The following is a 27,975-nucleotide window of genomic DNA, read 5'->3' on the forward strand; positions in this document are numbered from 1 at the left end:
CGGGCCGTCTTTGTCTTTTTCCATGACCACCTTAAATCTCACCGAATTATGGTCACTGTCGCCAAAATGCTCTCCTACTGACACTTCCACCACTTGCCCGGCTACATTCCCCAGAATTAGGTCCAGTACCGCCCCCTCTCTTGTAGGACTTTCTACATGTTGGCTCAAAAAGCTCTCCTGGATGCACTTTAAGAATTCTGCACCCTCTAAGCCTTTCACACTCTGACTGTCCCAATTTATATTGGGGAAGTTGAAATCCCCCACTATTATTACCCTATTATTTTCGCACTTCTCGGAGATTTGCCTACATATCTGTTCCTTTATCTCCCCCTGACTGTTTGGGGGCCTATAGTACACTCCCAGCAAAGTGCTTGCCCCCTTTTTGTTTTTAAGTTCTACCCATATGGCCTCATTAGAGGAACCCGCTAATATATCATCCCTCCTTACAGCAGTAATTGACTCCTTAATTAATATTGCAACACCCCCTCCCCTTTTACACCCCCCTCTGTCTCGCCTGAAGATTCTATACCCCGGAATATTGAGCTGCCAGTCCTGACCCTCCCTCAACCATGTCTCCGTGATAGCAACAATATCGTACTCCCATGTGTTCAACAACAACTTCAGTTCATCCACCTTATTTGCAAGACTCCTTGCATTAAAATAAATGCCTTCCAGCCCTGCCATATTCTCTTTTGCCTTCACATATTTGCTCTGCCTTCCCAGCTGACTTGTTTTTCCCTCTGTATTTGGCCGTAAATCACCCCCTACTATAGCTCCACTCTGTACCCCAACCCCCTGCCAAGTTAGTTTAAACCCTCCCCAGCAGTGCTAGCAAACCTCCCCGCAAGGATATTGGTTCCCCCCTGGTTCAGGTGTAAACCGTCCGACTTGTACAAGTCCCACCTTTCCCAGAAGCAGACCCAGTGATCCAGGAAACTAAAGCCCTCCCCCTTGCACCATCCCTTTAGCCACGCATTCATCTGTTCTATCTTCCTATTCCTATACTTACTAGCACGTGGCACCGGGAGTAATCCAGAGATTACAACCTTTGAGGTCCTGCTCCTTAATCCTTCACCTAGCTCCCTAAATTCTTGCTGCAGGACCTCATCCCTCTTTTTACCTATGTCGTTGGTACCAATGTGGACCACGACCACTGGCTGTTCTCCCTCCCCCTCCAGAATGCCCTGCAGCCGCTCAGTGACATCCTTGACCCTGGCACCAGGGAGGCAACAAACCATCCTGGATTCACGTCTACGGCCACAGAAACGCCTATCTGTTCCCCTTACTATAGAATCCCCTACCACTATTGCTCTCCCACTCTTTTTCCCCCCTTCCTGGGCAGCAGGAGCACCCCCAGTGCCAGGAAGTTGGCCGCTGCTGCCTTCCCCTGGTGAGTCATCCCCCTCAACAGTATCCAAAGCGGTATACTTGTTTGAAAGGGGGATGTCCGCAGGGGTTCCCTGCACTACCTGCCTGCCTTTGTTGCTCCGCCTGATGGTCACCCCCTGTGCTGCCCTACCCTGAGGCATGCACAACTCGCTAAACGTGTTATCCACGAGCCTTTCAGCATCGCGCATGCTCCAAAATTCATCCACCCGCAGCTCGAGCGCCGCAATGCGGTCTACAAGTAGCTGCAGCTGGATGCATTTCCCGCACACATGGTCATCAGGGACACTGGCAGCATCCCTGACTTCCCACATAGAGCAGGAGGAGCAGAGCACGGGTCTGAACTCTCCTGCCATGACTTACCCCTTTAATTTCTTTTAAAATGTATTCAATACCCCAGTTACAGGTATGCTCTAGGGCGCTTTATTTACCAACTATCCCCACTACACCACAGAAATTTAACACCACAGAATTCAAGCTTGTATTGAAAAAAGAGAAATACTCACCAACCAATCACCTACCTGCTCCCTGGTGACGTCACACACTGATTACTTTTTACCTCTCTCCCCGCTGCTGAGTTGGTAGGCCTCGCCTCTCTCCTGCTTTTATACCGGGCTCCGACTCACTGCTCCCGACTGGTCTCGGGCCTCGCTGGTCGCCGGGTTTTCTCCCGAGCTCCTCCTCGCTGCTCCCGCTGGTCCCGACTGGTCTCGGGCCTCGCCTCTCTCCGGTTTTTATACCGGTCTCACCACACTGCTCCCGACTGGTCTCGGGCCTCGCTGGTCGCCGGGTTTTCTCCCGAGCTCCTCCTCGCTGCTCCCGCTGGTCCCGACTGGTCTCGGGCCTCGCCTCTCTCCGGTTTTTATACCGGGCTCCGACTCACTGCTCCCGACTGGTCTCGGGCCTCACTGGTCGCCGGGTTTTTACAGCCAAGAGAAGTACTTTTATTTTTCAAGTGTTGTCACTGTTGAAGTGTAGGTAACACAGCTGCCAATTTGTGCACAGCAAGCTGCCACACACAGCAATGAGAGAATCTGCTTTCACAATGTAGGTCGAGGGGGTAAATGTGTGGCCAGCACACCTGGGTGAACTCCCCTGCTTTTGGTTGACAGTGCCCTGGGATCTTGTATGCCCACCTGAGAGGGCACCATTAGAGAGATGGCCCCTCCCACAGTGCAGCACCCCCTCAGTACTGCCCTGAAGTGTTAGTCTGGATTATAGGCTTCAGTCTCTGGAGCGGGGCTTGAACCCACAACACTCTGACTCAGGGGTGAGAGAGCTACTCACTGAACCAAGGCTGACAATAGGGGTACTTGGGACTCCATGGGATTATACCAGGGAAAAGTGTTCCTTTGTTTGCGGTTTTGAACCATTATAGACTTAATGATAAAACTATTAGGACACGATTGGTCTGCGTACAGCACATTCAAGAAGTTTATTTTGGATTAGTTTAGAGTTAGTCAGTGTTACACTAAATCATTGCGATGCATCAGTAAATGCAGCTGCTGTTAATGGTCTTTCCAACACAAGCCAATCAGCTGCCTTTGAGAAATCGCACCCCGAGATCTGAAATGAACAAATAAAGAGCGTTAGAATTGGCTTCCTCAATTCCAGAAGAAAGAACAGATGTGCAGTGATCCAGGATTTCACCAGCATAGCCCAACATCGCAACCACTGGCTCACTTTTGAAGTATTGACACTGGTGCAGTTAAACATGGCAGTCATTGGTGTACAGCAAGATCCCACAGACAACAATGGGATGTAAAACCAGTTGGTCTGTATTTGTTTGGTGGTAGTGGAGAGCAGAATGTTCCCTATCCTTCCAATAGTGTCCTTTACCTGACCCATAAATGGAACCTTCGGCTACGGTCTCATCAAAGAGATAGCAGCTCTGACAATGCAGCACTCCCTCAGTACTGACCCGTCGACAGTGCAGCGCTCCCTCAGTAATGACCCGTCAACAGTGCAGCGCTCCCTCAGTAATGACCCTCCGACAATGCAGCGCTCCCTCAGTACTGTCCCTCCGACAGTGCGGCGCTCCCTCAGTACTGCCCCTCTGACAGTGCAGTGCTCCCTCAGTACTTCCCCTCCGACAGTGCAGCGCTCCCTCAGTACTGACCCGTCGACAGTGCAGCGCTCCCTCAGTACTGACCTGCCGACAGTGCAGCACTCCCTCAGTACAGATCCTCCGACAGTGCAGCACTCCCTCAGATCTTCCCCCCCGTGGCCACCAACCTCATAGTTCCCCAACCCCACACAACCCGCTTCTACCTACTTCCCAAGATCCACAAACAGGACTGCCCCGGTAGACCCATCGTTTCAGCCTGTTTTTGCCCCACGGAACTTATCTCTTCCTATCTCAACTCTATCTTTTCTCCCCTTGTCCAGTCTCTTCCCACCTACATCCGCGACTCTTCTGACACCCTCCGCCACTTTAACAGTTTCCACTTTCCTGGCCCCAACCGCTTCCTTTTCACCATGGACGTACAATCCCTCTACACCTCCATCCCCCACCAGGATGGCCTGAGGGCGCTCCGCTTCTTCCTTGAACAGAGGCCCAACCAGTCCCCATCCACCACCACCTTCCTCTGCCTGGCTGAAATTGTTCTCACATTGAACAACTTCTCCTTTGACTCCACTCATTTCCTCCAAATCAAAGGTGTTGCCATGGGTACCAGCATGGGTCCTAGCTATGCCTGCCTTTTCCTGGGATATGTGGAACACTCTTTGTTCCAGTCCTACTCGGGTCCCCTCCCTCACCTCTTTTTCCGGTACATTGATGACTGTATTGGTGCCGTTTCCTGCTCTCGCCCTGAACTAGACAATTTCATTCACTTTGTCCCCAATTTCCACCCTTCCCTCACCTTCACATGGTCCATCTCTGACTCTTCCCTTCCATTCCTCGACTTCTCCATCTCCATCTCTGGGGATAGGTTACTGACCAACATTCACTATAAGCCCATTGACTCCCACAGCTAACTGGACTGCACTTCCACCCACCCCGCCTCCTGTAAGGACTCTATTCCATTCTCCCAGTTTCTCCGTCTCCGCCGCATCTGCTCCGACGATGCCACCTTCCACACCAGTGCTTCCGACATGTCTTAATCTAGAGCCGTCTTTTGTCTCTTTACTGGTCCCATCACCATCTCGTCTGGTTTTGAATATCTCTTAATGTCTCTTCACTTCTCTTTTGTTCTTTATCCCCATTTCCCAGCCTCCAAACTGGCCTTTTAATCTGTTTCATTTCCTGTGTTTTTTCTGAGTCCTGTCGAAGGGTTTTGATCTGAAACGTTGACTCTGTTTCTCTCTCTATGGATGATGCCTGGCCTGCTGAGTTTTTCCACCAGTTTCTGTTGTTATTTCGGATTTCCAGCATCCGCAGTATTTTGCTATCAGAAATAAACCAGCACCGCAGCCTCTTCTACAGCAGCGCCCCTCGCAGACAGTCACCGGTACTGCAGCCTCATCTACAGCAGCGCCGCTCGCAGACAGTCGCCGGTACCGCAGCCTCATCTACAGCAGCGCCCCTCGCAGACAGTCGCCGGTACCGCAGCCTCATCTACAGCAGCGCCCCTCGCAGACAGTCGCCGGTACCGCAGCCTCATCTACAGCAGCGCCTCTCGCAGACAGTCGCCGGTACCGCAGCCTCATCTACAGCAGCGCCCCTCGCAGACAGTCGCCGGTACCGCAGCCTCATCTACAGCAGCGCCCCTCGCAGACAGTCACCGGTACCGCAGCCTCATCTACAGCAGCGCCCCTCGCAGACAGTCGCCGGTACCGCAGCCTCATCTACAGCAGCGCCCCTCGCAGACAGTCACTGGTACCGCAACCTCATCTACAGCAGCGCCCCTCGCAGACAGTCACCGGTACCGCAACCTCATCTACAGCAGCGCCCCTCGCAGACAGTCACCGGTACCGCAGCCTCATCTACAGCAGCGCCCCTCGCAGATAGTCGTCGGTACTGCAGCTTCATCTACAGTAGCGCCCCTCGCAGTTAACAGGAGGAGGCGGCTCCAAAAATATCCCCATCCTCATTGATGGTGGAGCCCAGCATGTGAGTGCAAAAGACAAGGCTGAAGCATTTGCAACTATCTTCAGCCAGAATTGCCGAGTGGATGATCCATCTCGGCCTCCTCCTGCGGTCCCCAGCATCACAGATGGCGGTCTTCAGCCCATTCAATTCACTCCACGTGATGTCAAGAAACGGCTGAAGACACTGGATACTGCAAAGGCTATGGGCCCTGACAACATTCCGGCAATAGTACTGAAGACTTGTGCTTCAGAACTAGCTGCGCCCCTAGCCAAGCTGTTCCAGTACAGCTACAACACTGGCAGCTACCCGGCAATGTGGAAAATTGCCCAAGTATGTCCTGTTTACAAAAAGCAGGACAAATCCAACCTGGCCAATTACCGTCCCATCAGTCTACTCTCAATCATCAGCAAAGTGATGGAAGGTGTCGTCGACAGTGCTATCAAGCGGCACATACTCAGCAATAACCTGCTAACTGACGCCCAGTTTGGGTTCCGCCAGGGCCACTCAGCTCCTGACCTCATTACAGCCTTGGTCCAAACATGGACAAAAGAGCTGAACTCAAGAGGTGAGGTGACAGTGACTGCCCTTGACATCAAGGCAGCATTTGATCGAGTGTGGCATCAAGGAGCTCTAGCAAAACTGAAGTCAATGGGAATCAAGGGGAAAACTCTCCATTGGTTGGAATCATACCTAGCACAAAGGAAGTAGGCTGTGGTTGTTGGAGGTCATTCATCCCAATCACATGACATCACTGCAGGAGTTGCTCAGGGCAGTGTCCTAGGCCCAACCATCTTCAGCTGTTTCATCAATGACCTTCCCTCCAATGTGGAAGTACAGTTTCTCATTTAGACATAAAATGGCTTCCTGGGCATAGAATGAAATCCATTTAAACTTTAAAATGGCCAACAGCATGATTCACTAATCATGTTTCAAGGGAACGAGATAATTTAGGAATGCTATATACGTACTCCTTGTTTGTGATAAGCTTAACAAGGAGCCTCATTTACCAAACAAACAGCCAAGGACATGATAAGGTAAACATCGGCCCACAGGCCCAGTTGGTACAGTGAGAGAACAGAGGGAACAGAGAGATCCCATAATAAAGGATTAGTTAATCTTATCCCAAGGTATTTCCGTTCGTTATTCTAACGCAGCCCGGAATACGTTGTTTCAATAATTCGCAAGGTCTGTGCCTTTGTAATCAGTTATGATTCAATACTATGTCATGTGGCATAGAAAGCCTGTTTTGCTTCTGTACTGTATAAATATACTACAACTCCTGTATTACTTTGAAGAGGTCTGATGTAGCCCTTGTCTACACAACTCTTCCCTTGCAAGCAAATAAAGCCTGTCTTTAATGATACTTTGTGTTTAAGAGTCTTACTCGGGAGTCGAGACTTCGACACCATCATAAGGTCAGAAGTGGGGATGTTCGCTGATGATTGCACACTGTGCAGCACCATTCGAGACTCGTCAGATACTGACGCAGTCTGTGTCCATATGCAGCAAGACCTGAACAACATTCAGACTTGGGCTGACAAGTGGCAAGTAACATTCGCATCACACAAGTGCCAGGCAATGACCATCTCCAACAAGCGAGACTTTAACCATCTCCCCTTGACATTCAATGGCATTACCATCGCTGAATCCCCCACTATCAACATCCTGGGGGTTACCATTGATCAGAAACTGAACTGGACCAGCCATATAAATACTGTGGCTACAAGAGCAGGCCAGAGGCTGGGAAATCTGCGGCGAATGTCTCACATCCTGACTCCCCAAAGCCTTTCCACCATCTACAAGGCACAAGTCAGGAGTGTGATGGAATACTCTCCACTTGCCTGGATGAGTGCAGCTCCAACAACACTCAAGAAGCTCGACACCATTCAGGATAAAGCAGCCTGCTTGATTGGCACTCCATCCACCTTCAACATTCACTCCCTCCACCACCGGCGCACTGTGGCTGCAGTGTGTACCATCTATAAGATGCACTGCAGCAACTCGCCAAAGCTCCTTCAACAGCACCTTCCAAACCCGCGACCTCTACCACTTAGAAGGACAAGGGCAGCAGACGCATGGGAACATCACCACCTACAAGTTCCCCTCCAAGCCACACACCATCCTGACTTGGACCTGTATCGCCGTTCCTTCACTGTCACTGGGCCAAAATCCTGGAACTCCCTTCCTAACAGCATTGTGGGTGTACCTACACCATATGGACTGCAGCGGTTCAAGAAGGTGGCTCACCACCATCTTCTTAAGGGCAATTAGGGATGGGCACTAAATGCAGGCCAAGCCAGCCAGCGACGCCTGTTATGTGTTTTGTGTTCTCCTCCCACCTGTGGTGGCGCTGTCACAGGAGATAAATGGTTGGGTGTTCTCTGTTAAGTTTAGCTCTCTTTGTTCGGAACTTTCCAGAACTTCCTTTCCTTCCAATAAAGCACTTCATGTTTGAATCTCTGAGCTCTGAGTCCTAAATTGTGTCTAGGTAGAAAGGTACCGACACAACAAGTGGCAACGAGGAGCGGATGAATCTGTGTACGTTACGGGTGCAGCGAGTAAACAGAAATTTTAATTTGAAACGTGAGATGGCTACTATATTAGGAAACATCGGTGATTTTGATGAAAATGTGGAGCAATGGAGCGCATATACGGAACGTTTTGACTATTTTGTATTGGCGAATGCGGTGGCAAATGAAAAGGTCGTGCCTACCTTTTTGAGTGTAATCGGGCCGAAGACATTCAATTTACTTTGCAGCCTCATGCAGCCAGATAAGCCAGGAACTAAAACATATAAGCAACTAGTGGAAATTCTTGGAGCACATTTTTCACCAAAACCTCTGGTTATTGCTGAGAGATTTAGATTTCACAAACGGAATCAAGAGGAGGGGGAATCAGTGACGATGTTTATTGCTGCTTTAAAAAGGTTATCAGAACACTGCGAGTTCAAGGAGGTGCTGAAGGACACCATTAGAGACAGACTCGTGTGTGGTCTGCAAAATGCAGCCACACAGAAGCGCCTTCTTACTGAGGACAACCTTACTCTTGAAAAGGCCATTGAAGTTAGTGTCTCCATGGAGATGGCAGAAAAGGAGGCTCACCAGTCGAGTTCAACAGGGAGAGTTCACAAGGTGTCGTCTGAGCCTAAAGGTGCGCGGAACGGCACATGTTGCCGTTGTGGGAAAATGGGCCATCACGCTAATGGCTGCTGGTGTACGGACCTGGAATGCCAAAATTGTGGCAAAAAGGGTCACATTGAACGCGCCTGCAGAGGTAAAAAAAAGAACAGACAGAGCTGGGAAGCATGGAAGCAAAATGTCTGTATTTGTACAAGAGAGGAAAAAGAGTGTTCATTCAGTGCAGTATGATGGAACAAGCAAAACAGAGGGGAGCGACACCTCTGAGGAGGAAGAGGTGCACATACTGACGGTTGCAGGTGATTCAAATGGCTACTGGGTGTCACCACTGGTGGAGGGACAATCAGTGCGGATGGAGGTGGACACAGGCGCGGCTGTGTCCCTTGTTTCAGAAACTGTCTACAACAAAATGCTAAAGCATCTTACCCTTCAGCCGACAAACATTGTGCTAAAGACGTATACCGGCGAACCTGTGGCCATGAGAGGCGTCATTGAGGTGACAGTTAAATTGAACGGACAGACTGCAAAACTGCCACTATATGTGGTAAAGGGAAATTACCCATCGCTACTGGGATGTGCGTGGCTAGAGAAAATCACGCTGGACTGGCCTGCAGTCCGCATGATGTCAAAAGGGGAGTCAGGTCTGACTGCAGTGTTAAACAAACATGCAGAACTCTTCAATGGGGAACTTGGGAGCATGAAAAAGATCAGCGTGAGACTGGACATTAAACCTGACAGCAAGCCGAAGTTTCACAAAGCCCGACCTGTACCCTATGCAATTAGGCCAAAAGTTGAGGCTAACTTGGAGGCCTTAGTCGAGAATGGAGACCTGGAGCCTGTGAGCGTGAGCAAATGGGCCACACCCATTGTTCCTGTCCTGAAAAAGGATGGATCTGTTCGAATCTGCGGGGATTTTAAAGTGACTATTAACCCGGTGCTGTTTGCGGAACAGTACCCTCTTCCCCTCATTGATGATCTTTTTACGGGCCTGGCCGGAGGGCCAAAGTTCAGCAAAATAGACTTATGCCAGGCTTATCTACAAATGCATGTCAATGACAAATCATAGGAGCTGCTGACAATTGTGACACACAAAGGGCTATACAGGTACTGCCGTCTTCCGTTTGGAATTACGTCGGCCCCTGCTCTATTCCAAAGGGCAATGGATCAGATTTTGAGTGGACTGCCAGGAGTCCAGTGCTACCTGGACGACATCCTTGTCACTGGGACAAATGAGGAGGATCATCTTCTGAACTTGGATGCGACACTACAACGACTGAAAGAGTACGGACTCAGAGTTTGTAAAGACAAATGTGAATTCTTTCAGTCTTCAGTTGAGTACCTGGGGCATGTGATTGACGCTACTGGCCTGCATAAGGCGCCGTCAAAGGTCAAGGTGATCGTGGAGGCCCCAGCACCCCAGAATGCGAGCCAGTTACGTTCATTTCTGGGGCTACTTAACTACTATGGGAAGTTTATTCCAGACTTAGCAACATTGCTGAAGCCGTTACATCAGTTGCTATGTCAAGGCAAAACATGGAAATGGACTGAACTGTGCAACGAAGCTTTCGCCCAAGCAAAGAAAGCATTGCTGAAATCGGAGGTCCTGACACACTTCGACCCAAAGCGACCCGTGCAGCTAGCATGTGATGCATCACCAGATGGTGTGGGAGCAGTCAAATCCCACATCATGCCTTTGGGTGAAGAGAAATCTATCGCCTCTGCATCACGCACCTTGAACAAGGCCGAGAGTAACTATGCGCAGATCGAGCGCGAGGCCTTGGGAATCGTTTTTGGAATTCGAAAATTTCATCAGTACCTGTTTGGGAGAAGGTTCACACTCCTGACAGACCACCGTCCATTGACTTCGATCTTCGGGCCCCACACCGGAATTCCGTCTCTTGCTGCAAGCAGGATGCAAAGGTGGGCTTTACTGTTGTCAGGACACACATACGACATCAAATATCGCAAATCAGACTTGCACGGCAACGCAGGCGGTCTCTCGAGGCTACCCTTGCCTGTTACTCCCCCAGAGCCTCGTCAGATAGACATCTTCTACTTTAGACAAGTGGAGGGAGCACCTGTCACTGCAGTTCAGGTGCGAAGGTACACCCGCAACGATCCAGTCCTGTCTGAGGTAATGGACGATGTCATTCGAGGGAGAGCTATAGGAGATTCTCCTAGTTTGAAACCTTACGTTTCAAAAAGAAATGAGCTCTCCATCCAGGCAGGTTGTCTTCTTTGGGGACGCCGTGTCATCATTCCGCCACCTCTGAGGGAATCTATACTGCAACAACTTCATACAGGCCACAGTGGGATGGTTCGGATGAAGGAAATGGCAAGAAGCTACTTCTGGTGGCCAGGTCTCAATGGGAATATTGAGGAGAAAGCCAAAACATGTTCCCCATGTCAAAGGGTCCAGAATGTTCCACAGCTGGCAACCCTACACCCCTGGGATTGGCCTGCAGAAGTGTGGCAGCGAGTACATGTGGGCTTCGCCGGTCCTTTCGAAGAGAAGATGTTTATGGTGGTTGTAGATGCTCGTAGCAAGTGGCCGGAGGTCGCTGTAATGAGGTCTACTATGGCAGAGAAAACAATTGAGAAACTTGGTGAGATGTTCAGCCGTTATGGCTCACTGGAACAACTCGTAAGTGACAACGGTCCACAATTTGTATCACAGGAGTTTGCAACCTTCCTGCATGTGAATGGTGTCCAACACATCAGGTCTGCGCCCTATCATCCCTCTACTAACGGCCAGGCAGAAAGGTTCATGCAAACTTTGAAGCACGCCTTGAAGGCATCGCAAGGTCAGGACACAATCCACCAACGTCTGAACAGCTTCCTGTTGTCCTACAGGAACGAGCCGCATGCCACAACCAAAACTTCCCCCGCTTCGCTCATGATGAAGAGGCAGTTGCGGACAAGTTTTGACTTACTCAAACCTCCAAGGGCAGAGCAGGTTGTCCATCGTCAACAACAAGCTCAAGTTGAAAAGAGAGAGAAAAGAGCCAAGGAGAGACAGTTTCATCCGGGAGAGTACGTCCTAGCTCGAAACTACAACACTGGACCGAAATGGGTTCCTGCTACGGTGATTGTGCAGACGGGCCCTGTGTCTTACATGGTTGAGACTGCTGAGGACGTCGTCTGGAGAAGACACACAGATCAACTGTTGGTAGGAGCAGAGACAGCCACAGAGGCTCCAACGGCTGTTTGGCCTGAACTGTTTCCGGATGATACCGCAAACCAGCATCCTTTGCCACAGTGCTCTTCTCCAACACAGGAAGTCAAAGAGACTGTTCCACCTGTGCAAACTCCTGACTTTCGACTGACACAGGCACCTTCTCCATCCAGGCCTGTGTCAATGCCTACTGCTGTGGAAGCCAGCGATGACCGCCGGTATCCTGTCAGAGAGCGGCGGCCTCCAAGACGCTTGGATCTGTAGGCTTAGTGACTTACCCACAAGACTGGGGCAGAATAAACCCCAGGGTAAAGTCAGGGGTTGAGGCAGTCTACCTCTACCCTAGGTTCGTTGAGTGCAATGAAAGTAACTTACCTGTTGAGGAATAATGTGGACCTTCCATTTAAGAGGGGAGGAAATGTTATGTATTTTGTGTTCTCCTCCCACCTGTGGTGCCGCTGTCACAGGAGATAAATGGTTGGGTGTTCTCTGTTAAGTTTAGCTCTCTTTGTTCGGAACTTTCCAGAACTTCCTTTCCATCCAATAAAGCACTTCATGTTTGAATCTCTGAGTCCTAAATTGTGTCTAGGTAGAAAGGTACCGACACAACAACGCCCACATCCCATCAATGAATAAAAAAAAAGATAGTCGCCGGTACCGCAGCCTCATCTACAGCAGCGCCCCCCTCGCAGACCATCGCCGGTACTGCAGCCTGATCTTCAGCAGCGCCCCCTCGCCGACAGTCGCCGGTACTGCAGCCTCATCTACAGCAGCGCCCCTCGCAGACAGTCATAGAAACATAGAAGATAGGAGCAGGAGTAGGCCATTCGGCCCCTCGAGCCTTCTCCGCCATTCAATGAGATCATGGCTAATCATCCAAATTCAGTACTGTGGTAAACCACTTTTATCGTTACACTATAGTTATCACTGTTGTATTGTTATCACCGTTATCACTGTTGTATCACGATACGAGGTCGCCTCTTGTCGCGCTGTTATACCTGGGCTGACCACCTCCGACTCCGCCCATGGCTCCACCTACCTGCCCAGGTATAAAGGTAGTCGACTGGCTGGTATTCCTCCTTGTTGGACCCGATCACCCACGAGGGTGGGCTCTGTTATTTAGTCAATAAAAACCTTTAGTTACGTTCCTAACTCGTCGCCTTTTATTGGACGAATTGATAGGTATATCAATTTTATTGACTAAATTTTAAAGATGTCTACTACTGGCCAGCCAGAAGCCCTCCCAGAAGCACAGCCACAGCAGCTTTCAGACTCCGGGCTATGCCAGCCACACCAGCCGGCTTGGCTGCAAGCCCTCAAACCACCATACCTGGATCTAAACCCACAGGCAGCAAACTCAGCCCTCAACTTCAAACACTGGCTGGACTGGTTCGAATCCTACCTGGAAGAATCCGGCGTCCCGCAGAGATCCAAACTGAGACTTCTGAATGCCCAAGCGAGCCCGAGAGTATACGCACTCATCCAGGACACGACTACATACGAGGCCGCTATCAACCTACTGAAACAGCAGTACCGCAGCCCGGTAAATTACATGTACACCAGGCACCTCCTAAGATCCCGCCCGCAACAGCCAGGAGAGTCTGTAGCTGAATTTTTACGGGCGCTAAGAGCACTCGGCAGGAACTGTGACTTTAAAGCGGTGACGGCTGTTGAAAATACGGAAGATAATATCCGCGATGCCTTTGTGAAAGGCCTACGGTCCGACTACTCACGGCAAAGACTGCTTGAAGCTAAAGACCTCGACCTGGACAAAGCTGAAGCCCTCGCTCTCTCCCTGGAGGTGGCCCATCAGGACCAGGAGGCGTTTTCCAGGTACTGCTCGCGACCCTGGGACTCGGGCCGGACCCCTACCGCAATACCCTTCGCAGCGCCACCCCCGGGACCTACCTCAGCGTCGGCGTCCCGGACCCGACCGGGCCCGCCACCCCCGGTACCGGCTCCGACATCGGGCACCTGCGATCGGGCCGCCGGCTGCTTCTTTTGCGGCCAGGAGAAGCACCCGAGGTCGCGCTGCCCAGCCAGGAACTCTACCTGCGCAACCTGCAGGAAGAAAGGCCACTTCTCTAAGGCCTGCAGGAGCAGATCTTCAGAGGCCAGCAGTGCCTCATGCGAACTGTGGGGGCGGCCATCTTCTTTCACGGCAACTGAGGCCAGCATCCCCACACGTGAGTCATGGGGGCGGCCATCTTTGATCAAGGCAACCGACCCCAATAGTGCCTCATGTGAGTTATGGGGGCAGCCATCTTCTCCGCCATTTTGTCCTACCTCGTGGGAGACGCCATTTTACCCACCACGCCCGACTGCCACCGGGCCCCCGGACCCGACGACCGCCTCGCCCGCAGACGACAACGACTCGCTTACCTACACACTAGCCTCCGTCACTCTGGATCAAGCCCGCCCACACCACCTGTCCAAGTCGATGATGGACATCAAAGTAAACGGCCACGCCACGACCTGCCTGTTCGACAGCGGAAGCACGGAGAGCTTCATCCAACCAGACACGGTGAGCCACTACTCCCTCCCTGTCCTGCCAACGCGCAACCGAATCTCGATGGCATCGAGGTCCCACACCACAGACATTAGCGGCTACTGTGCTGTGACCTTGTCGGTTAAGGGTACAGAGTATAAAAATGTTAAACTCCTCGTCCTCCCCCAGCTCTGCGCTGCCGTCCTACTAGGGCTGGACTTCCAATCCCACCTCCAAAGTGTAACCCTAGCATACGGTGGACCCCTCCCCCCACTCACAGTCGACAACCAGCGAAGGTTAAACCGCCCACCGCGTAACACCTGCAGCCTATCCACCCTCAAGGTGCCGCCACCTTCCCTGTTCGCTAACCTCACCCCCGACTGCAAACCCGTCGCTACCAAGAGCAGGCGGTACAGCGCTGGGGACAGAGCTTTCATTAGCTCTGAGGTGCAGCGTCTCCTGAAGGAGGGCATCATCGAGGGGAGCAACAGCCCCTGGCGTGCCCAGGTCGTGGTCGTTAAGACCGGCGATAAAAATCGCCTGGTCATCGACTACAGCCAGACCATAAACAGATACACCCAGCTGGACGCATACCCCCTTCCCCGCATATCTGACATGGTCAATCAGATTGCACAATACCGCGTATTCTCGACCATCGACCTTAAGTCGGCCTACCACCAACTCCCTATCCACCCCGAGGACTGCCAGTACACCGCCTTCGAGGCGAATGGGCGCCTATACCACTTCCTTAGGGTCCCCTTCGGTGTCACCAACGGGGTCTCGGTCTTCCAAAGGGAGATGGACCGGATGGTTGACCAGAACGGACTGCAGGCCACATTCCCCTATCTAGATAACGTCACCATCTGCGGCCGCGACCGGCAGGACCATGACGTGAATCTGGAGAAATTCCTCCGTACGGCCCAACGGCTGAACCTCACCTACAATAAGGAGAAATGCGTGTTTAACACCTCGCGCCTTGCCATCCTTGGCTGTGTGGTAGAGAACGGACTCATCGGCCCCGACCCCGAAAGAATGCGCCCCCTCATGGAGCTACCCCTCCCCCACTGCCCTAAGGCACTTAAAAGAACCCTGGGGCTCTTCGCCTACTATGCCCAATGGGTGCCCAATTATGCGGACAAAGCCAGACCCCTCATGAAGTCCACATCCTTCCCCCTTACGGAGGAAGCGTGCGCAGCCTTCTCCCTCATTAAGGGAGACATTGCCAAGGCCACTATGCACGCAGTGGATGAGTCCATCCCCTTCCAAGTCGAGAGCGATGCATCCGACTTCGCCCTAGCCGCCACCCTTAACCAGGAGGGGAGACCGGTGGCCTTCTTCTCAAGGACCCTACAGGGCCCTGAGATCCGACACTCGTCGGTCGAGAAGGAGGCCCAGGCGATTGTGGAGGCGGTACGACGCTGGAGGCACTACCTGGCAGGCAAACGATTTACCCTCCTTACCGACCAACGTTCGGTCGCTTTTATGTTTAATAACAAGCTGAGGGGCAAAATCAAGAATGACAAGATCTTGAGGTGGAGAATCGAGCTCTCCACCTACGATTATGATATCTTGTACCGGCCAGGTAAGCTGAACGAACCCCCCGATGCTCTGTCACGAATTACATGCGCCAGCGCGCAAAGTGATAGACTTCAGACCCTCCACAACGACCTCTGCCACCCCGGGGTCACCAGACTTTACCACTTCATTAAGGCCCGCAACCTGCCCTACTCCATCGAGGAGGTCAGGACCATAACCAGGAACTGCCAGACCTGTGCCGAGTGCAAACCGCACTTCTTTAGGCCGGACAGAGCAAGCCTGATCAAGGCCACCCGCCCCTTCGAGCGCCTGAGCATCGACTTTAAGGGGCCCCTCCCGTCCTCTGACCGTAATGTGTACTTCCTCAACATTGTTGATGAGTACTCCCGTTTCCCCTTTGCCTTCCCCTGCCCAGACATGACCAGCACCATGGTCATTAAATGCCTGAATGACCTCTTCGCCTTGTTCGGGTTCCCAAACTATATACATAGTGACCGGGGCTCCTCTTTCATGAGCGAGGAACTCCGTCAGTTCCTACTAGCGAGAGGTATTGCAGCAAGTAGGACCACCAGCTACAACCCCCGAGGGAACGGCCAGGTGGAAAGAGAGAACGCGACGGTATGGAAGGCCGTCCTCTTAGCCTTAAAGTCTAAGGGCCTCCCAACCTCCCGCTGGCAGGAAGTCCTCCCGACAGCGCTGCACTCCATCCGGTCACTACTTTGCACCGCCATTAACGCCACCCCCCATGAACGATTGTTTGTTTTCCCCAGGAAGTCGACTACGGGAACCACTCTACCAACCTGGCTGACCTCTCCGGGGCCCGTCTTGCTGCGAAAGCACGTGAGGGCCCATAAAACAGACCCCCTGGTCGAGAGGGTGAACCTCCTGCACGCCAACCCCCAGTACGCCTACGTGGCTTACCCAGACGGGCGGGAGGACACTGTCTCCTTACGAGACCTCGCACCCTCGGGCACTCCGGAGACACCACCTTTACACCCCCCCACCACCCCCCCAATTCCAGCCCAGGTAGACGGCATGCCGGAACCCCACGAGCCTTCGCCGACCACGCAGACACCAGCACTAACACCGGATAATGCAGCACCGCCGCTGCGACGATCGGAGAGGCTTACGAGGCCTCCGGACAGACTGACATACCAGAACTGGTAGTACACTTCACCCCGCCGGACTCAAATCTAAACAAGGGGTGAATGTGGTAAACCACTTTTATCGTTAATACAACAGTGATAACTATAGTGTGTTATCACCGTTATCACTGTTGTATCACGATACGAGGTCGCCTCTTGTCGCGCTGTTATACCTGGGCTGACCACCTCCGACTCCGCCCATGGCTCCACCTACCTGCCCAGGTATAAAGGTAGTCAACTGGCTGGTATTCCTCCTTGTTGGACCCGATCACCCACGAGGGTGGGCTCTGTTATTTAGTCAATAAAAACCTTTAGTTACGTTCCTAACTCGTCGCCTTTTATTGGACGAATTGATAGGTATATCAAGTACCCTGTCCCTTCCTTCTCCCCATACCCCTTGATCCCTTTAGCCTTAAGAAATATATCTAAATCCTTCTTGAATATATTTAATGAATTGGCCTCCACTGCCTTCTCTGGTAGAGAATTCCACAGGTTCACCACTCTCTGGGTAACGAAATTCCTCCTCATCTCTGTCCTAAATGGCTTACCCCTTATCCTTAGACTGAGACCCCTGGTTCTGGACTCCCCGGCCATCGGGAACATCCTTCCTGCATCTAGTCTGTCTAGTCCTGTCATAATTCTATAAGTTTCAATGAGATCCCATCTCATTCTTCTAAACTCCAGCGAGTATAAGCCCAATCGACCCAATCTCTCCTCATATGTCATTCCTGCCATCCCAGGTATCAGTCTGGTGAATATTCCCTCCATGGCAAGAACATCCTCCCTCAGATAAGGCGACCAAAACTGCACACAATACTCAAGGTGTGGTCTCACCAAGGCCCTGTACAACTACAGCAAGACATCCTTGTTCCTGTACTCGAACCCTCTCGCTATGAAGGCCAACATACCATTTGCCTTCTTAACCGCCTGCTGCACCTGCATGCTTACCTTCAGCGACTGGTGCACAGGGACACCCAGGTCTCGTTGCACTTCCCCTTCTCCCAATCTATTGCCGTTCAGATAATAATCTGCCTTCCTGTTTTTGCCACCAAAATGGATAACCTCGCATTTATCCACATTATACTGCATCTGCCATGCTTTTCACAGAATCACAGAATCACAGAAACCCCACAGTGCAGATAGAGGCCATTTCGGCCCATCGAGCCTGCACCGACACATATCCCACCCGATCCCCGTAACCCCTACACCGACACATATCCCACCCGATCCCCGTAACCCCTACACCAACACATATCCCACCCTATCCTTGTAACCCCACGTATTTAATCCCCCTAACAATAAGGGTCAATTTATCATAGCCAATCAACCTAACCCGCACATCTTTGGACTGTGGGAGGAAACCGGAGCACCCGGAGGAAACCCACGCAAACACGGGGAGAATGTGCAAACTCCACACAGATGGATCTTTTGCCCAATCACCTCTTCCTCCTCCTCTATGTCTGATTCGGACACAGTGTCAGCTTGAGGGGCCGCCTGCTCACCTGGCGAGTCACCATCTGAAAGCAGGGAGGCACAAGAGTTGCTTTAGAGTGAGGACAGGGCGGCAGCGAGGGAGGCATGAGAGCTGCTGTGCACTGCATTGGTTCGATAGTGGCAAAGGATGCTGGTGTGAGGCGCAAGTGGAAAGGGAGAGGTCAAAAAGGTGATGACCTTACCATTGGTGCCCAGAACAGGGTCAGCATCTCCAGTGGCGACGGGGCCACTCAGCCGGCCTGCCATGATCTGCTCCACTCTCTGCTCGAGGTCGCTCAGCTGTTTCAGGTCAGGACGGCCTCCCCCGGTCTGTCGCTGCTGTCTTCTGTTATGCGCCAGCTTGGACTGCAAGAGAAAGGACCGCCTCTAAGTGCAGTGTCAAGCCCTGATATTGCCCGCACTGCCTCCCATGGTCGAATAGCTCTGACAGTGTCTAAAGTCCTGAATGTGCAAGTGCTTTTCATGACAGTCTCATAGCTGCTGGATGAGGGCTGGCCATTAGAGCTTTCAGACTCGTTTGGCCATAAAGTGAGGTGCACATGCAGGGATGAGGAGGATACTGGAAAGGGTACTCACCCTGACAACCCGAGTGAGGACGTTGAATTTTTTCCGGCACTGGGTTGGTGTCCTGCCAACCACGCTGTTGGACGTGACCTTGTTTGCCACATCCCTCCATGCTTTCCGATATTCGGCGGGCAGCGGCCTCCTGCCACCCTCAGGGAAGAGGATATGGCACCTGCGGTCCACTGCACCAACCAGCAGCCTCAGGTCACCCTCGCCGAAGCGCTGCACTCTCTCCCTGGCCTTCTGCATTCTCCTGGGCATGGAGCTGTTCCAGAAGCAGTGTTCAGGCCTTGCCTTAGGGCTGCAGTGTGCAGGGCGTGGCAGCCAAGCAATTCCACCCTCCCCCTTTAAGTGCTGACCGGCGCCTGACTGTCTGCCCTCAATGAGCAACTCGCCGCACCTGCGCTGCGCCCACCCTCGGTGTTTGCGCCCTGGATCGTCGGCTTAGCGCCTAATGATAGTCATGCATCGCCTGCTTTAGCGCAGCAGCAACCTCTTGGGGCGATGCAACTGAATATCGGCGAAGGTGGTGCTAAGTTGCGCCGGGCGCAAAAGTTAGCGAACGCCATGCCGTAGCGCCCCAAACGTGGCTATACTGAATTTCTAGGCCTTGGTGTCTAAATTCTATTGGTGCTGCCTCCTTAAGAGGGACACTTGTGGAGCTGACTCTTCTTATTACTGGCAATTGCCAATTTAAAGTCAACTACAATTTCCACACTTTTGTACTCTATACCTCTATTTATGAAGCCCAGAATCCCGTAAGCCTTTTTAACTGCTTTCTCAACCTGTCCTTCCACCTTCAATGATTTGTGCACACATACCCCCAGGTCTCTCTGTTCCTGCACCCCCTTCAGGATTGTACCAGTTAGTTTATATGTCCTCTCCTCATTCTTTCTAACAAAATGTATCACTTCACACTTTTCTGCGTTAAATTTCATCTGCCACGTGTCCGCCCATTTTACCTGCCTGTCTATGTCTTCCTGACTTCTATCACTCTCCTCCTCACTGTTCACTATACTTCCAAGTTTAGTCTCATCTGCATATTTTGAAATTGTGCTCTGTACACCCACGTCCAAGTCATTAATATGTATCAAGAAAAGCAGTGGTCCTAGAACCGACCCCTTAGGATCACCACTGTATACCTTCCTCCAGTCCAAAAAATAACCGTTCACCACTACCCTCTGTTTCCTGTCACTCAGCCAATTCTGTATCCATGTCCACTGTCCCTTTTATACCATGGGCTTCAACTTTGCTGGCAAGCCTATTATGTGGCACTTTGTCGAACGCCTTTTTGAAATCCATGTTCACTACGTCAACTGTATTACCCTCATCAATCCTCGCTGTTGCCTCATCAAAGAACTCGTGAAGTTAGTTAAACACGATTTGCCTTTAACAAATCCGTGCTGGCTTTCCTTAATTAAACCACACTTGTCCAAGTGACTGTTAATTTTGTCCCTGATTACCGTTTCTAAAAGCTTCCCCACTACCGAGGTCAAACTGAATGGCCTGTAGTTGCTGGGTTTATCTTTACACACTTTTTTGAACAAGGGAATAAAATTTGCAGTTCTCCAGTCCTATGGCACCACCCCCGTATCTAAGGAGGATTGGAAGATTATGGCCAGTACCACCACGATTTCCTCCCTAAATTCCCGCAGCATCCAAGGATGCATCCCATCCACTCCTGGTGATTTATCTACTTTAAATACAGCCAGCCTTTCTAATACCTCTTTTTTATTAATTTTTATCCTATCAACTATCTCCACTACCTCCTCCTTTACTATGCCTATGGCAGCATCCTCTTCCTTGGTGAAGACTGATGCAAAGTACTCATTTAGTACCTCAGCCATACCTTCTGCCTCCATGAATAGTTCTCCTTTTTGGTCCCTAATCGGCCCCATCACTCCTCTTACTACCCTTTTACTACTTATATGCCTATAGAAGACTTTTGGATTACCTTTTATGTTGGCTGCCATTCTATTCTCATACCCTCTCTTTTCCCGTCTTATTTGATTTTTCACTTCTCCTCTGACCTTTCTATATATAGCCTGATTCTCAGATGCATTTGCAACTTGACATCTGTCATACTCGCTCTTTTTCTGCTTCATCATATTCTCTATCTCTTTCATCATCCAGCGAGCCCTGACTTTAGTTGTCCTGCCTTCCCCCCTCGTTGGAAAGTACCTCAACTGCACCTGAACTATTTCCTCTTTAAAGGCAGCCTATTGTTCATTACAGTTTTTCCTGCCAATCTTTGATTCCAGTTTAGCCGGGCCAGATCCATTCTCATCCCACTGAAATTGCATTTCCCCCTGTTAAACATTTTTACTCTAGATTGCTCTCTGTCCTTTTTCATAGCTAACCAAAACATTATGATACTATGATCACTGTTCCCTAAATGTTCACCTATTGAAACTTGCTCCACCTGACCAACCTCATTCCCCAGTCTGGAGTACAGTTACGTTGAAAGAGTGAAGAAGCTGGCGTTGTTCTCCTTGGAGCAGAGAGAATTGAGAGGAGATTTGATAGAGGTGTTCAAATCCATGAGGGGTGTGGACAGAGTAGATAGAGAGAAACTGTTCCCATTGGCAGAAGGGTGGAGAACCGGAGGACAGAGATTTAAGGTGATTGACAAAAGAACCAAAGGCCACGTAAGAAAGACTTTTTTATGCAGCGAGTGGTTAGGATTTGGAATGTTCTCCCTGAAAGGGCGGTGGAGGCAGATGCAATCACAGCTTTCAAAAGGGAGTTGGATAAGTATCTGAAGGGAAGAAATGTGCAGGGCTACGGGGAAAGGGCGGGGGAGTGGGACTGGCTGAAGTGCTCTTGCAGAGAGCCGGCACGGGCTCGATGGGCCGAGTGGCCTCCTTCCCCGCTGTAACCATTCTATGATTCGATGGTTCTATGACCATGTGCTGTAACTTTAAAAAAGGTTAAAAGGAAATTGAACAAATTAAATTAAAGTACTGTTCCTTATGGTGATGCAGCACTCCAGGTCCTGCGATGCCCATCGGTCTCGGAAGGCCTCGCGCGTGCCGGCGGACACCGCGTGCTCCATCTCCAGGGCCAGCCAGGGGTGAACGTGGCCGCGGAAGAGAGGCAGGTAGTCGGGCCGAACAACCCCCTGGACCGCCCGCTGCCTGGACCAGTTAATGGCCACTTTGGCCAGGCCCAGGAGCAGTCCCACGAGGAGGTCCGCCGACCTGCCCGCTCCCTTCCGCACCGGGTGACCGAAGATCAGGAGCGTGGGACTGAAGTGCAGCCAATAATCGAGGAGCAGCCCCTTCAAATTCGCTCCCCAGGATGAAGGTCGGCATCCTATTGGGTGAGCGTGAGGCCTGTCTGGACAGATGAACGAACGCACGCATGCACGCAGGGAGACAAATGACACGCACGCACGCAGACATTCACGATGGAATTTACACTTGAGCGAACGAACAGAGGAATGAATGACTGAATGATTCAGCGATGCCAGTAGGACTGGCGACTACAGGTTCTTTCTTTTCTTGGTTTATTAAACAGTGGCAGTTTGTACTGTAAACATTATTGATTTACCTGTAAAAATGTATTATTGTATTTATATTTGTGGTAAACCACTGTTATTGTATATTGTTACCTCTGGGTGGCACTGTGTACCAAGGCATGCCTCAGCTGACTCCGCCCACATGACCAGGTATAAAGGTGGGGGTTTCGCCGACTCACTTCCTTCTTGGAACCAGCCACCCACGAGAGGCATGCTCTGTTCTCTAGTTAATAAAAGCCTTTTCATCACCTTCCTGATTCATCGTCTTTTATGGAGTAATTGATAAGCGTATCAATATTGTTGACCATTAAGATGTTTTCGAGGCTTTATCCTTTTTATTGTGGTCAATGAATGTAATGGATTTACTATGTAACTGATGAGTTGCATAAGTAATGTTGTACATGAATATTAAAATTTTAAAAAAGGACAGCAGGTAATACCAAGCAAAAACGAAGAGTTACTACATTGCCAATAGGACTGGCGTAAAATTGTTTTTCACTATGGGTACCTGTACTGTTAATATTGTTGATTTGTCTGTAAAATTTACCACTGCATTTGTACTGTTAGTCCTAAAGCTGTTTTTAAGGCTTTGTTTTATTGCGGCTAATGAATGTAATGGATTTACTATGTAATTGATGAGTTGTGACAAGTACTACCATATTGAAAAAATGTATTATTTTATTTGTATTGTTAATCTTAAAGTTGATTTTTTGTTAAAACTAGCCTTATTGTGGTTAATGAATGTAATGGATTTATTATGAAGTTGATGTATTGTAATAAGTATTACCAGATTTAAATAAAAGATTAGTACTACCATATTTAAATAAATATGTTCGACACAAAAAAAGAAAAAAATAAGTTTAAACAAGGCCCCAATATCTCCGTGTGCCCCGTGGGAATGCGGGTTCACATGGGGAGCCCGTGGGCCAATGAGACCATTCATTTACTGCCGGTTAAACAGGGGATAAAAAGGGGGAGTCGGCTCTACAGCCTCACTTATCTGGGAGCCTTGCTTGTTAGAATGGAGGGGCTGCGGGTTCTGGGCTTGTTCTTTCTTACAATCTGTTCATCTCAGCCGCCCTCTCTCCTTCTCCCCGCCGATCAATGTTGGCTGTCTCCCAAATTCCGCCAAGACTGCGGGTTTGGGGGAATTGAAGGCAGTGAGTGTGTGCGGAGAGGCTGCTGCTTTGATGCCGGGAGCCGGGATGTGCCGTCGTGTTTCTATTCACTCCACAATCTGCCAGGTGGGTGTATTCTCGGCTCGCCTATATTCTGGGCCAGGGCTTCCCAGGACCAGCCGCAATCCAACTGCACTGGGGATTCCCTGGACAGTATCCACTCTCTCTCCTCCTGTCCTGAAACATCAGCTGGAGTCTCCAACCTCTCCAGTCCGGGAGCTGGCGGGTTTAGGAACCGTGTTCAGTTCTACAGTTTGAAAGTCTGATCATTGAGATCCTGACCCAGGATCTCTCCTTCCTTCTCTATGCCACTTGGGACTTCTGATGGTTGAATTGCGCCCCAGGATAGGAGGGCAGAGTGAAGATCAGTCCCTGGCTGGCACTGACCGGACAGGCTGTGGATTTGATGCCGGTCTTGTGTAACCAGTCCAGTAGGGATGGAGTTGGTGACCCGTCTCCATTAGATGGAGAATTGGGGTGTGGACGGGGAGAGAAGGAAACTAGAAGCCGGTGCTGCGCTGGGCGGAGTTTCTCCCCCTCCCGGTAACGGTTCCCTTGCCATTCCCCGTGCAGCAACTAACCGCCTTTCATTGACTCTCTCCTGCAGTGTGCACCAAGGATGGGCGGGTCCTGATCGCCATCTCCAAGGATTTGACGCTGCCTCCTGTAAACCTGACAACGGTCCATCTGAAGGATGGACACGGAGCGGAGTGCAGTCCGACCGTGGCCTCTGCAGACACTGTGCTCTTTCAGTTCGCAGTCACTGAGTGTGGCACTACTCAGCGGGTAGGTATTGTGGGCTGGGAGCCCCATCAATGGCTGTCAGTCGGGTGGGAAAGAGGGGGTCTAAAGGGCAATGGGGGCCCTTAAAGACACTACATGTGATAAGGCAATGGCAGACTTGCTCAATTTCTCTGTAATGATGGTCTTCTGTCTCTTGTAGCTGGACGGGGTGAACGCCGTCTATGAAACGGATGTGTTGGGTCAGTTTGAGATCTTGGATGGAGCTTTGGGATCGGTGACCCGGGACAGCCCCTTCAGGTGAGACTGGGAGCACATGGAGCGGGTAGAGAAGGTGAGGAGCTGAATTCTCCAGCCGTGTCCGTTCTCTTGCAGGCTCCATGTCCAGTGCAGTTACAAGGGGAGCCAGGAGTCTGAATTGCAGGTGAAGCCCAGAGTTTACAGCCTTTCTCCGCCACTGCCTGCCACTGAGGCCGGGATCCTGGTTCTGGAGCTGAGAATAGCGAGAGGTAGCGAGTGCTGCTGATGGTCAGTGTCCAACTTCAGGCTCTTTCTACAAATAGTGGCCGTCCTTCATCTTTCTCTTTCCAGATGGTGGCTTCCGGAGCTGGTACGTGGCCAGTGACTACCCGATCCTGAGTGTGCTCCGGGACCCCGTGTTTGTGGAGGTTCGAGTCCTGAACCGGAACGATCCGTCCCTTGTGCTGGTGCTCAATGACTGCTGGGCGACCCCCACCCCCGAGCCGCATTCGGGGCTCCGATGGGACCTCCTGGTGGGCAGGTAAGGCAGCGAGTGAGGGACCTTGGGGCAGGCTGGTGATCGGGGAGGGGGGCGACATGGACTGGGTGAAGGAACGGCCAATAATCAAACCAATCTGAGCTCCAGGTTGACGATTGGTGACTTGAATGGACTGGTTTCTTTATCCAGTCTAATCTCGGGACTTTGCTTTGATGTGCCGCTGTAACTCTGTAGTTGGGAGTTCCAGGTGCCCTCTCCATATAACCCGCTCTTTCTCTGTTCCAGGTGCCCCTTTACTGGTGACAATTACAAAACCCGCCTCCTCCCGGTAGACGCCGCTTCCCATTCGCCGTTCCCAACTCACCACAATCGGTTTGTAGTCAGCACTTTCGCTTTCTGGGACCGAGTTTCGGGCCGGGCTCTGAGCGGGGAGGTGAGTTTCCTTCAGTCTTTCTCTCTGGCTCTCTTGGTTGAACTTGTTCCCTGGGTCTTGCTCACAGTGAGGAGGCCCCTGTTGACCCTTTGACTGTAGAAGCATGAATCTCCTGACTGGGAGCTGTGGCACTGACCACACCGCACTGTCTCTTTCCAGGTTCACTTCCACTGCAGTGCTGAGGTTTGCTTCCCTTCCACCCGAGAGAACTGCACGGCTCCCTGCAGCCCCAGTAAGTAGCTGGGATCTGACTAGAAACTGAACCCTGATGGGGAGGGGTGGGTGTGGGGCATCTGGACACTGGGCTCACTCGGCAAGGGCCCAACACTGGGCACAGGAGCAGTGTCCTCAATCTGCCCGCTCAACTCTATCCCAGTTAGTCTACAGCAGGATGGCAATCTGGCTCAGCGGCTCTGAGCACATCTTGCACTGGTTCTGAATGGAATCCACCTCTGGCCTTAAACATTGATCTAGCATCCTGCTGTCACCGGGAGTTCCAGGGTGGAACCGAACCGATATCTGGGGGAGACTTGGGCAATGTGTGTATGTCCAGTGTAACCGCTGGTCAAACTAGTGCTTAAAACGGGCCTCTTTCCCTCCCCCGCCCCCAGGAGACCAGACTGGCCATTGGACCCGTCAACGACTGCAAACTTTGCTGGGTTGAAGCGGGTCTTTCTGAGAATAGGGAGTGAATCTTAGTCTGACAGTGAGGGAACCGTATTTAACTAGTACAATCTCACTCCGGTACTCACTGCCCGAGGGTTTTTGCATTGGGCCATCGGATTGACCATCTGATTTGGGGCTTCAGACAGCTGCACATTGAATCGCCCACCTTGAACTCTTGTCTCTGCCTCTTGTCTCCCCCAGAGAGGCGAAGAAGCGCCGATGACCGGGCTGGGTCCTTGGTGACTGCTGATGGAGCCATCATTTTCCTGGAAGATGAGGAGAGATTGGCTGCTGGGATCCACCAGGAAGAGAAAGGTAAAGGAGGCCCCTGCTACACTCTAGTGATGGAGTAACTAGTGCCCATCTAAGCCTCCCTTCTCCCCACAGATGCTGCTGCTGATTCCCCCTCCCGTGTTCTTCCTGGAGTCGCGGTTGGGGTAGCTCTGCTCTCCGTGGCCCTGTTGGTCGGGACTGTTGCCATGTGGAAAATGGACCATCGCCGCAGGGTGGGCTCCGAGTGCAGCTCCGTGGAACTGTAGATGTGTCTGTTGGATAATAAACCCCTGTTATACATGAAACCTGATCTCGTTATATTCAAAGTTCTGGCTGGATTTTACTGTCCTTGTGTTAATTGGTAGCCTGTTTTGGGAATCTATTGGGCCGCTTCTCTCAGCTGCCTTAACAATTGTGCCTCCCAAAAAGAAATCAGCCAAATTTGAGTTCCAGAGCAGTTTTCTATTCGTTCCTGGGATGTGGGTGTCACTGCAAGGGCCGCGTTTATTGCCCTTGTGGTGGTGGTGAGGTGCCTTCTTGAACTGCTACAGTCTGTGGTGAAGATACACTCCCAGTGCTGTTGGGGAGGGAGTTTCAGGATTTTGACCCAGTGATGAAGGAATAGCGATACTGTATTACCAAGTCAGGATGTTGTGATTTGTAGGTGGTGGTGTTCCCATGCACTTGCTGCCCTTGTCATTCTAGGTGGAAGAGGTCACCGGTTTGGGAGGTGCTGCTGGAGCAGCCTTGGCGAGTTGCTGCAGTGCATCTTGTAGATGGTCCACAGTGCACCGGTGGGGCAGTGATTGTGTAAGATGGTGGATGGGGTGCCAATCAAGTGGGCTGCTTTGTCCTGGATGGAGTAGCGCTTCAAGTGGTGTTGGATCTGTACTCATCCAGGCAAGTGGAGAGTATTCCATCACACTTAGTCTTGAAGTCCAGATGCTTGGAGATTACTGGATCTGTGACTGGAGCCTGGCAGAGATACAGGTCTCCAGGCTCCCGTTGTTTCACTGGTCAGGGGTGATGTGGGTACATGTGACTGGCATTCTCTACAGATAAACTACAATAAATGGTTGGGTTGGGCCTCACTAAAGCGGCAGTGGAAACATTGGGCTAGAAATTCAGTTGTTAGCGCCGGAGAAGTGGGGCGCAAAGCAGCTAGCACCCAGGCATGGCGCGATCTGCGCCTCTCGTGAACTTCAGTCAAGATTTAGCGGCAGCGCAAAACTGCAGTGCCCACTCAGAAGCGCGCACAGATCCTGAAGTCATTTCATGGTGCAACGCCCTTGGTGTGCCCTGATCTGGAACTTCAGTGGCACCCCCTCTGTGCGCCTGGCGCCCCAGCGACTGGTAGGGGGAACGGTTCCCAGTTGCTGCGGGGGGTGCTATTTAAAGGGGACTCCTCCTGCATTATAAGTGGCAGCCATTTTGTGCCAATCCTTCTGGGAGAGACAAGGGGAGAGC

The 27,975-nt window shown here is 51.4% G+C and overlaps 1 protein-coding gene across 1 annotated transcript in view; it reads left to right on the forward strand.

The window, feature by feature from the left end:
• The window catches only part of LOC147116826 (uncharacterized), a 51,116-nt gene extending 24,303 nt beyond the window's left edge, over window positions 1-26,813 (forward strand). The window contains exons 9-16 of the mRNA XM_085987239.1: window positions 24,264-24,442; window positions 24,600-24,697; window positions 24,773-24,906; window positions 24,989-25,178; window positions 25,422-25,569; window positions 25,729-25,801; window positions 26,437-26,550; window positions 26,623-26,813. Of these exons, the coding sequence (XP_085843365.1) occupies window positions 24,264-24,442; window positions 24,600-24,697; window positions 24,773-24,906; window positions 24,989-25,178; window positions 25,422-25,569; window positions 25,729-25,801; window positions 26,437-26,550; window positions 26,623-26,774 (1,088 nt within the window). The 3' untranslated portion in view covers window positions 26,775-26,813. The remainder of the gene's footprint in view (window positions 1-24,263; window positions 24,443-24,599; window positions 24,698-24,772; window positions 24,907-24,988; window positions 25,179-25,421; window positions 25,570-25,728; window positions 25,802-26,436; window positions 26,551-26,622) is intronic.
• Window positions 26,814-27,975: the final 1,162 nt, after the last annotated feature.

This window comes from Somniosus microcephalus, chromosome 5, assembly GCF_052327205.1.
Source record: "Somniosus microcephalus isolate GS21.2 chromosome 5, FLI_Smic_1.0, whole genome shotgun sequence".
Taxonomy (NCBI): Eukaryota; Metazoa; Chordata; class Chondrichthyes; order Squaliformes; family Somniosidae; genus Somniosus; species Somniosus microcephalus.